General features: G+C 30.4%; 1 protein-coding gene across 1 annotated transcript in view; it reads left to right on the top strand.

Moving 5' to 3' along the window:
- Positions 1-4,936: 4,936 nt before the first annotated feature.
- LOC107448386 (uncharacterized) overlaps positions 4,937-12,487 on the top strand; it is a 51,584-nt gene continuing 44,033 nt past the window's right edge. Inside the window, exon 1 of the mRNA XM_087159028.1 lies at positions 4,937-5,095. Within this exon, the coding sequence (XP_087015154.1) occupies positions 5,053-5,095 (43 nt within the window). The 5' untranslated portion in view covers positions 4,937-5,052. The remainder of the gene's footprint in view (positions 5,096-12,487) is intronic.

Below are 12,487 nucleotides of genomic sequence, written 5' to 3'. Positions count from 1 at the left end.
TATAACACCACTTTCAAACTCACTTAAATCTGTATAACCTGGCATTGTAGCAGCAGTAACCGATCTAAGAACTGTGCTAGACACTCGTTGTCTTATATACGCGTTTCCAATCGCAGCGCTGTACTCCGATTGGCTCCATACCCCTTTATTTGCATACTCATGCCTGTACCATGTTTTTTGGCTCTTCAGTGTATGATTGGTTAAAACTCTGTCCATTAAGTACACAGCATTACATTTCTTAACAAGTAGTAGATAGTAGGTTGCCTGTGCTCTCACGTATTTTCATGTTCTAAAATGCATACAGTAGAATGTTTCCAATGGTTTAAATCATTTTCAGAACTAAATGTATAGCTAGTAGTTGTGAAAAAACGGCATAAAAACAATACAAAACTTGTGGTATCATTTTGAGCCTTGAAACATATCCTGGTGTAAAAGTACTTTTATTGATTTACGTTTTTCAGAATGCTTCGTGATTGACAATTATTTTTTTTAATTTTATTTATAGCAAATGTATTAAAATTTATTCTAAAATCACTTCTATAAGCTTTCGCATTTCATTATAATTTCAAGTCAAAAGAGAAAGAAAAAATTAATATATAAAATTTTAAAAAAAAAAAGACGCTAAAAAGTAGACACGAATTTAAGAAGAAAAAAAATTTTTTTCCCTTCAACTCTCTACTCTCCTTACTCTCTTAAGGAGAAAATATTTTAGAATTTTAACTTTTAAAAAAATCCATCATACTTTACGCCATTTGAGTACATCATCTCAGCAATAATCAATAAATATGCGAAAAAAAATTTCTACTCACTATCAGAACTTGTTAGGTGAACTCGAAATAAAACTGATATAAGTGATACGCTTTGATTCTCACACTCACCTGTAAGAAAAATCGAACGAAGTGCTCTAATTCGGAGCATAGAATCATCTGCAACGTGTCATGATCGATGGCTGAACTAATTTTTTTTTTTTAATATTTCATATCAATTTCTCTCAATCGCTAACACTTTCGTTAACAAATTATTTAGGATAGCAAATTAGTTTGAATAAAAAAAAATTCACGTCATGGAACTTTTAATTTTTCGGAGACCTCATTGAAACTCGGGACCAGGCCCGCTGACCCGATCCTCAAAAGCCCGCTGGGTCGAATCCGCCCGGGACCAGGCCCGCTGGGTCGAATCCAGGACCTGTGGCACGGGAGCGTGATCGCTACTACTCAGCCACCTGGCTTCACAATAATCATCCTATATTTCGATAATTCAGCGACCCTAACACTAAAATAAAATTCAAGACTGAACTTACTTTTTGACTACTTGACACTGCTCACCTTTCCATGAGAATGGTCAAATCAATGACTATATATCAATGGCTTGTTTGTTTTTTCTAAAAATATTTCTTTCTTCACCTTTTTAGTTTATTTTTTACAGAGCAGTGATTCTGATAGCATTCAGGTGGAAAAATGTCCCTAAATTGGTGATTTTTTTTTAAAAAATTAATAATATTTAAAATATGCAAGATGTTTGTCTGTTCTAAAGCCCAGATAATTCCTCACGGTATCAACATTTATCAAAGAAACGTTCTTAATTTAAAAATTATGAGCCTCTGATCTATAACACTGACACAGCCAATCTGATGTCAACTGACGACAACACATTTATAAACATCAACAATTAAATGTAAGAGACCCACAAGCTGAATTATTTTGTCCCAGACAGACACATTAAAATGATAATTTTAAAACAACATCTATAGAAGAAACCCTCCTAATTTATAATTGAGAGCCGCTGTTCTGACACCGCTGATTTGATGTCAACTGACGACAACACATTTATAAACATCAACAATTAAATGCAAGAGACCCACAAGCTGAATTATTTTGTCCCAGATAGACATATTAAAATGATTATTTTAAAACAACATCTATAGAAGAAACCTTCTTAATTTATAATTGTGAACCGCTGTTCTGACACCGCTGATTTGATGTCAACTGACGACAACACATTTATAAACATCGGCAATAAAATGCGAGAGACCCACAAGCTGAATTATTTTGTCCCAGACAGACATATTAAAATGATTATTTTAAAACAACATCTATAGAAGAAACCTTCTTAATTTATAATTGTGAACCGCTGTTCTGACACCGCTGATTTGATGTCAACTGATGACAACACATTTATAAACATCGGCAATAAAATGCGAGAGACCCACAAGCTGAATTATTTTGTCCCAGACAGACATATTAAAATGATTATTTTAAAACAACATCTATAGAAGAAACCTTCTTAATTTATAATTGTGAACCGCTGTTCTGACACCGCTGATTTGATGTCAACTGACGACAACACATTTATAAACATCAACAATTAAATGCAAGAGACCCACAAGCTGAATTATTTTGTCCCAGACAGACATATTAAAATGATTATTTTGAAACAACATCTATAGAAGAAACCTTCTTAATTTATAATTGTGAACCGCTGTTCTGACACCGCTGATTTGATGTCAACTGATGACAACACATTTATAAACATCGGCAATAAAATGCGAGAGACCCACAAGCTGAATTATTTTGTCCCAGACAGACATATTAAAATGATTATTTTGAAACAACATCTATAGAAGAAACCTTCTTAATTTATAATTGTGAACCGCTGTTCTGACACCGCTGATTTGATGTCAACTGACGACAACACATTTATAAACATCAACAATTAAATGCAAGAGACCCACAAGCTGAATTATTTTGTCCCAGACAGACATATTAAAATGATTATTTTAAAACAACATCTATAGAAGAAACCTTCTTAATTTATAATTGTGAACCGCTGTTCTGACACCGCTGATTTGATGTCAACTGATGACAACACATTTATAAACATCGGCAATAAAATGCGAGAGACCCACAAGCTGAATTATTTTGTCCCAGACAGACATATTAAAATGATTATTTTGAAACAACATCTATAGAAGAAACCTTCTTAATTTATAATTGTGAACCGCTGTTCTGACACCGCTGATTTGATGTCAACTGACGACAACACATTTATAAACATCAACAATTAAATGCAAGAGACCCACAAGCTGAATTATTTTGTCCCAGACAGACATATTAAAATGATTATTTTAAAACAACATCTATAGAAGAAACCTTCTTAATTTATAATTGTGAACCGCTGTTCTGACACCGCTGATTTGATGTCAACTGATGACAACACATTTATAAACATCGGCAATAAAATGCGAGAGACCCACAAGCTGAATTATTTTGTCCCAGACAGACATATTAAAATGATTATTTTGAAACAACATCTATAGAAGAAACCTTCTTAATTTATAATTGTGAACCGCTGTTCTGACACCGCTGATTTGATGTCAACTGATGACAACACATTTATAAACATCGGCAATAAAATGCGAGAGACCCACAAGCTGAATTATTTTGTCCCAGACAGACATATTAAAATGATTATTTTGAAACAACATCTATAGAAGAAACCTTCTTAATTTATAATTGTGAACCGCTGTTCTGACACCGCTGATTTGATGTCAACTGATGACAACACATTTATAAACATCGGCAATAAAATGCGAGAGACCCACAAGCTGAATTATTTTGTCCCAGACAGACATATTAAAATGATTATTTTAAAACAACATCTATAGAAGAAACCTTCTTAATTTATAATTGTGAACCGCTGTTCTGACACCGCTGATTTGATGTCAACTGATGACAACACATTTATAAACATCGGCAATAAAATGCGAGAGACCCACAAGCTGAATTATTTTGTCCCAGACAGACATATTAAAATGATTATTTTAAAACAACATCTATAGAAGAAACCTTCTTAATTTATAATTGTGAACCGCTGTTCTGACACCGCTGATTTGATGTCAACTGATGACAACACATTTATAAACATCGGCAATAAAATGCGAGAGACCCACAAGCTGAATTATTTTGTCCCAGACAGACATATTAAAATGATTATTTTAAAACAACATCTATAGAAGAAACCTTCTTAATTTATAATTGTGAACCGCTGTTCTGACACCGCTGATTTGATGTCAACTGATGACAACACATTTATAAACATCGGCAATAAAATGCGAGAGACCCACAAGCTGAATTATTTTGTCCCAGACAGACATATTAAAATGATTATTTTAAAACAACATCTATAGAAGAAACCTTCTTAATTTATAATTGTGAACCGCTGTTCTGACACCGCTGATTTGATGTCAACTGATGACAACACATTTATAAACATCGGCAATAAAATGCGAGAGACCCACAAGCTGAATTATTTTGTCCCAGACAGACATATTAAAATGATTATTTTAAAACAACATCTATAGAAGAAACCTTCTTAATTTATAATTGTGAACCGCTGTTCTGACACCGCTGATTTGATGTCAACTGATGACAACACATTTATAAACATCGGCAATAAAATGCGAGAGACCCACAAGCTGAATTATTTTGTCCCAGACAGACATATTAAAATGATTATTTTAAAACAACATCTATAGAAGAAACCTTCTTAATTTATAATTGTGAACCGCTGTTCTGACACCGCTGATTTGATGTCAACTGATGACAACACATTTATAAACATCGGCAATAAAATGCGAGAGACCCACAAGCTGAATTATTTTGTCCCAGACAGACATATTAAAATGATTATTTTGAAACAACATCTATAAAAGAAATCTCGACCTTTTTAATTTCTTATGTGGGTGAGTTATCAATTTGTCCCTTAATGCTAATCTTTGCATAGAAAGCATGGACAAAAACAAATTAAAGAAAAAAAAGATTTGTACAGTGAAAAAAAAAAAAGTATAAACATTTGTTTTTATACGTAGAAACGAATGAATGACACGTTTTTGCTGATTTGCATCAGAGTGCTTAATATTTGGCCCAATGTCAAATGGAATATCTAATTTTAGAAAGGGCAATCTTTGCTTTGAATCCTCAGTGCTTTGAACAAAGAAGAACTCGACTCCTTCGTTCTAGCATGGTTTTCTAATATCAAGTCGTTGTTAACGCAATGTTGTCCCTTTTCTGGATTAGTTTATTGTGTGCACTTATTGGTAAGAAATTTAATTATTATGATTCAATCTAGTTTTTAGAATAATCTAATTAAATTTCAAATTTTATAATTAAATAAACGTACGCTGTAGACTTTTAGACAAGCTGTAGACGCTAAAACAAACTTTCTAGACTACGCTTGTTTTTAAAATTTTTATTTTCTTCTTTTCCTTGTGCAACAAAAACTCTTTTTTTGGGGATAAAAATCGGCTTAAAGACCTTTTTTAAAATCATGAGGTCCTTTCTTCAAAAAACGATGTATATTATTTATGTAATTTCAGAGATAAAAAAACATATACTTATGCTTTAACTTTGCCGAAAAGTTGAACAAAATGTTTGAGGACTCAAAAATATTTTTACTATATTTTACTATTTAAAGTGTAACAATAATTTTCAGTAATAATGACTAAGCTTTTTTGTTTTGTTCTTTTAAATTTATTTTTAAGAGTATTTAAAACATGCTTTTTGAGTATTTTCCAATTTACGATTTTTGTTTGGTTGTTGCATTATTGTTTTTGATTATTTCAGAATTTTCCTTTTCCCATGTAAACAAAATGCCCATTACCTTTACCCTTGTACTGTGGCAATTTAAGATTAATAATTTTAGGATAAAATTCAATTAAAAAATTTGCATGTAGCAAAACTTAGGTTTAAATCAATTGCAGACTTTTAAAACTCATTAGAGAAGTTTTTTCCAACTTTCTTTTTTTCTTTCTGAATTTAACAGATTTGAAATTTTTCCAAGTGAATCCGAATATTTTTTTAAACTTCTTTTTGCATTTAAAGTAAGCCTTGCTTTCTTTCCACACTGTTATCGGCTAAAATAAGAAGTTGACTAAAAACATTATGTGATTTAAAATTAACAATTTTAAAATTATTTAGAATAAAAATATCCTATACTTTAATATGTATTCATCATTTTCTATGGAATTTCTTTTAAAGAAAATTAAGATCCAGACAAATAAATTTAAAAAAAGAAATAATAAAACCGAGAAATAGCCCATTTTAAGTTTAGAAATGCTTTTAAATTATTTTAAAATGTAACGAGATAAAATGCTAAATATATTTATTATTTTAATGCATTATACTAAATTATTGCTTAACCTATCCCGCTGAATGCATTTTTTTTGTAATATAATTAAAATATACGTAGTCCAAATTTAAAATAATTATCTTTTAAAGTTTTTGTGGTATTAGGTTTATAACTGAAAAAAAAATTAAAATCTTGACTGACAAATTTTTTTAAAAAAAATAATAAAACAGAGAAATAGCCCATTTTAAGTTTAAAAATGCTTTTAAATTATTTTAAAATGTAACGAGAAAAAATGCTAAATATATTTATTATTTTAATGCATTATACTAAATTATTGCTTAACCTATCCCGATGAATGCATTCTTTTTTTGTAATATAATTAAAATATACGTAGTCCAAATTTAAAATAATTATCTTTTAAAGTTTTTGTGGTATTAGGTTTATAACTGAAAAAAAAATTTAAATCTTGACAGATAAATTTTTTTTAAAAAATAATAAAACAGAGAAATAGCCCATTTTAAGTTTAGAAATGCTTTTAAATTATTTTAAAATGTAACGAGAAAAGCTGCAAAATATATTTATTACTTTAATGCATTATACTAAATTATTTGCTAAACCTATCCCGCTGAATGCATTTTTTTTCGTTAAATTAAAATATAATATTATTTGTATAATTAAAATATACGTAGTCCAAATTTAAAATAATTATCTTTTAAAGTTTTTGTGGTATTAGGTTTATAACTGAAAAAAAAAATGGTCACTGAGAGTTAGGAAGTAAATGAACTCCCTAAATTTAACAAGTGTAACAAATTTACCCTTAACTTTAACTAAAATTGCTGCCTCTTCCTGCAAATCTTTAATTGATTTTTTCTTTCTGTTTTTTTTTTCTTCTAGATAGTAAATAAATAAAAAATAATTCACCAACTAAATAAAAGTAATAAAAATAACTAAACAACTAAATAAAAATAAAATATTAAAATGAATTTTTATTGTTAAAAAATAAGAACATAAATAATTTTAAAAATGTTCTAGAAGATAAATTATTGCAGAAAGCATTCATGTTATAAAAATTATAATTCAGATTTTAAAGCTGTTTTCAGAAATGCAGAAAGGTATTACGCTTAAGTGAATAAGAATGAAAAATTTTGTCAAAGTCTGTTTCTAACAATCATTTTTCCATTCTTCCCCTGTTTCTTTCCGCATTCAAAACAGATTTCGATGCTTACAGCCCCACTTTCCTCACTTATGATTCGGGAGATTTGGATAATGTTTTTGCTCGTTCATCACTTAAACGTTGATAAAAATAACCCCTGAAATGATACTTCGTATCGTTTCATTTCTTAATTAAATCCTAAAAACATATATTGGCTGTTGTAGTTAGAGAAACTGTAAATTATGAACTAACTATTCAGTACAACTACTCGCAAACAACTGTTTCGTAACAGTATGAACACCTTTACTCTGTTTCAAAAACAGGAATAAGATGCCATTTCTATGTAGAGTTTCAGAATATTGATTGTTAAGCTGGCTCAATTTAAGTTGAGTTTGTTTTTTTCACCAGAAGGCTAATGCACTGACAATAATGGAGATCTGCGACACCAACATTCGATTTTTGTGTATAATATTATTCATCATACAAGTCAATAGTCAATAATATTATCCATCAAACAAGTCATACAATTCAAGTGTCAATACTTTTCAAACAATAATTTACTCTTTTTTATTTCTTATTTCAGTAATTTTACATGAAAAATCCTTAAAATACAACTGACTTTAAAAAGAGAACTGACTTTTAAAAATACACTTGCAGTTTATTTTCAAGATATTCAAACCAATACTCTTAGTCTCCTCTTGATCGAGTTTGATGATATGAATGAAAGAGACATTTACTTTCAATTATGTCTCTTTAATTTCCAGAGAAAAAACTAATGGCTGCTATTTTTGTTAACCGAACTTTTTTTTTAGATTGTGTAATAGGTAAGATAGTCACAAAATCAGACAAGGATGTCATCATTCTATAATTAAGTGGGTAATATCGCTGCATTTAGTTTTTTTTTCTCCAAAAGGTGACATTTTTACATCAAACTTCAATATTTGTTTATAGTTTTGTTTTCAAACAGGTGCCTCACGAGTTTTTCGCTTTTTTAAAAATTCTATTAGGTAACAGCACAATAAGTAGAAATATCTCTATTGCTACCATCAGCTAAATTTGCCCGCTCTCTAACAGTCAGGTAAAATTTCAAAAAGGAGTTAAGAATTAGCATTTGCGAACTCCTCAGAAAATCAGGGCTGTCAGTTGCAGGCAAGATGGAAGCCGAAGTTTTTCCCTGCATCGATAATTTTTTCATTGATTGATTGTTTAGAGTTTTGTTTTCAAATAGGTACTTAACGAAATATTTTTTATTTATTTATTAAATTTTGTAAAATTCCATTAGGTAACAGCACAATAAACAGATATATATCTCTATTACTACCATCAGCTAAATTTGTCCGCTCTCTAACAGTCAGGTAAAGCGTCAAAAAGGAGTTAAGCATTAGCATTTGCGAACTCCTCAGAAAATCAGGGCTGTCAGTTGTAGGCAAGATGGAGGCCGAAGTTTTTCCCTGCATCGATAATTTTTTCATTGATTGATTGTTTAGAGCTTTGTTTTCAAATAGGTACTTAACGAAATATTTTTTATTTATTTATTTATTTTTATAAAATTCCATTAGGTAACAGCACAATAAACAGATATATATCTCTATTGCTACCATCAGCTAAATTTGTCCACTCTCTAACAGTCAGGTAAAGCGTCAAAAAGGAGTTAAGCATTAGCATTTGCGAACTCCTCAGAAAATCAGGGCTGTCAGTTGCAGGCAAGATGGAAGCCGAAGTTTTTCCCTACATCGATAATTTTTTCATTGATTGATTGTTTAGAGTTTTGTTTTCAAATAGGTACTTAACGAAATATTTTTAATTAATTTATTTATTTTTATAAAATTCCATTAGGTAACAGCACAATAAACAGATATATATCTCTATTACTACCATCAGCTAAATTTGTCCACTCTCTAACAGTCAGGTAAAGCGTCAAAAAGGAGTTAAGCATTAGCATTTGCGAACTCCTCAGAAAATCAGGGCTGTCAGTTGCAGGCAAGATGGAAGCCGAAGTTTTTCCCTACATCGATAATTTTTTCATTGATTGATTGTTTAGAGTTTTGTTTTCAAATAGGTACTTAACGAAATATTTTTAATTAATTTATTTATTTTTATAAAATTCCATTAGGTAACAGCACAATAAACAGATATATATCTCTATTACTACCATCAGCTAAATTTGTCCACTCTCTAACAGTCAGGTAAAGCGTCAAAAAGGAGTTAAGCATTAGCATTTGCGAACTCCTCAGAAAATCAGGGCTGTCAGTTGCAGGCAAGATGGAAGCCGAAGTTTTTCCCTACATCGATAATTTTTTCATTGATTGATTGTTTAGAGTTTTGTTTTCAAATAGGTACTTAACGAAATATTTTTAATTAATTTATTTATTTTTATAAAATTCCATTAGGTAACAGCACAATAAACAGATATATATCTCTATTACTACCATCAGCTAAATTTGTCCACTCTCTAACAGTCAGGTAAAGCGTCAAAAAGGAGTTAAGCATTAGCATTTGCGAACTCCTCAGAAAATCAGGGCTGTCAGTTGCAGGCAAGATGGAAGCCGAAGTTTTTCCCTACATCGATAATTTTTTCATTGATTGATTGTTTAGAGTTTTGTTTTCAAATAGGTACTTAACGAAATATTTTTAATTAATTTATTTATTTTTATAAAATTCCATTAGGTAACAGCACAATAAACAGATATATATCTCTATTACTACCATCAGCTAAATTTGTCCACTCTCTAACAGTCAGGTAAAGCGTCAAAAAGGAGTTAAGCATTAGCATTTGCGAACTCCTCAGAAAATCAGGGCTGTCAGTTGTAGGCAAGATGGAGGCCGAAGTTTTTCCCTGCATCGATAATTTTTTCATTGATTGATTGTTTAGAGCTTTGTTTTCAAATAGGTACTTAACGAAATATTTTTTATTTATTTATTTATTTTTATAAAATTCCATTAGGTAACAGCACAATAAACAGATATATATCTCTATTGCTACCATCAGCTAAATTTGTCCACTCTCTAACAGTCAGGTAAAGCGTCAAAAAGGAGTTAAGCATTAGCATTTGCGAACTCCTCAGAAAATCAGGGCTGTCAGTTGCAGGCAAGATGGAAGCCGAAGTTTTTCCCTACATCGATAATTTTTTCATTGATTGATTGTTTAGAGTTTTGTTTTCAAATAGGTACTTAACGAAATATTTTTAATTAATTTATTTATTTTTATAAAATTCCATTAGGTAACAGCACAATAAACAGATATATATCTCTATTACTACCATCAGCTAAATTTGTCCACTCTCTAACAGTCAGGTAAAGCGTCAAAAAGGAGTTAAGCATTAGCATTTGCGAACTCCTCAGAAAATCAGGGCTGTCAGTTGTAGGCAAGATGGAGGCCGAAGTTTTTCCCTGCATCGATAATTTTTTCATTGATTGATTGTTTAGAGCTTTGTTTTCAAATAGGTACTTAACGAAATATTTTTTATTTATTTATTAAATTTTGTAAAATTCCATTAGGTAATGCACATGTACAACCATCAACTAATCTACGCATTAGCATTTGCGAACTTCTTAGAAAATCAGGGCTGACAATTGTGTTGTAGGCAAGATGGAAGCCGAAGTGTTTCCATTTATTGATAGGTGATCCGTATGAAAATATTCATCTGCTCAAAAATAACTGCCGATTAAGGTAATTGAGCATCTTACATCCGTAAAGCTCATAGCAATAGCTGGACAAGTTTCCGACTTTTTTTTTAAAATTAGTTATGCTAATAGTTATGTTCTAAATATTTTAACAAAATCTAACAATTTGAGAATCGCCTAGTGAAAAAATAATTTTAAAAGAATCCTTTTTAACTTGTTTATAAGTTTTATTTTTACTCAATTTACCATCCCCTAATAAATCATCTTCAAGAAACATGATTTAGAGGCGTTCGATATGTTTCGAATAAATCAGGTAACGACATTTTTCTAAAAAATTGAGCGGAAACCACTAGTTCAAACGAATTTTATTTCAGAGCCATTAGGCGTTCAGTCATTTGCGTCTTGTCGAGTTGCATCGTGTCGAGAATTGCAAAAGTAGAAAAGAAAATTGGAAAAAATAAGTTTTTCGTAGTGCGAGCTCAAGCTTCATGTTAGATTAAGTTGTTCAGCTTACATCAATCTATCAACATGCATCTTACATATATCCATCACCACGTGATAAACACCTTCTACTTTCTTATACTTATATTTAAATTTATCGCCTTCATTCATTTTAATATTTTTATTCTTTTTTTAGGTCTCACTTTCTAAATTAATTTTAAACTTCAACCCGCAGCACCCGAACTATGTACTTTCGCTAACTATCAAAATTAAGTTAATTAAAATCTACTCTAGAGGATAACTATTTTTAAATGAAAGCGGAATGATTTATTTCATAACTATTGTGAATTTCATAAAATATGCCTGATGTGTAAATAAAGTGGTATACGAAGAAGTTGAAAAATAATTTTTTTTAATAAATGGTATTTCATGAAAAATTAATTCTCATTACTTTTGTATGGATGGTGTTTTCAATATAAATGTAAACAACAGCAAACACGAGCTCTTGACGTGCTCTACTTCCGGTTAGAAAGTATAGGGCTGCTTTCTGCAGCTTATTCTACTAGGCGATATTTTTGTTTTTAATAAAATAATTTCTGAGCTCGAATCTGTTGTATTTCATAAGATATTAATGATAGTAAGTAATTCTGATGAGTTTGAAGTGAAAATTGGTCTTAGTTAATTATGGATGGTGTTTTCAGTAGAAATGTAAACAATAACAATCTCGAGCTGTATGCCTGCTCTAGTTCCGGTTAGAAAGTTTGCAGCTGCTTACAACAGGTTATTCTGCGAGGCTATATTTTCAAACGGATAATTTTGTTTTCAATAAAAGAAATAAATTAAATAATTTCTGAGCTCAAAACTGCCGTATTTCATAAGATATTAATGTTATTATGTAATTCTGGTGATTTTGAAGTGAAAATTTGATTTAGTTATTTAGAGATATATTGTTAAAATAGGTGATATGGTTGTTAGATTTCGATTATTTCTTTTTCGGCAGTCTTGATATGGCCTCTTTCCATAAGTTTATTACTGTTTGTTATTGTTGCAAGCTGTGCACCATCTTACGTTAGTGTTAACACTTTTAGCATTGTTAACACAAGTATTGTTAGCATTGTAAACACAAGTAATAAGTAGTCAAAT

This window comes from Parasteatoda tepidariorum, chromosome 3 (assembly GCF_982258835.1).
Source record: "Parasteatoda tepidariorum strain Cologne lab strain chromosome 3, Ptep-v5.0, whole genome shotgun sequence".
In the NCBI taxonomy this organism is placed as follows: Eukaryota; Metazoa; Arthropoda; class Arachnida; order Araneae; family Theridiidae; genus Parasteatoda; species Parasteatoda tepidariorum.
Note: the sequence above shows the minus strand (reverse complement) of the source record. Positions and strands in the feature narration are given on the sequence as shown.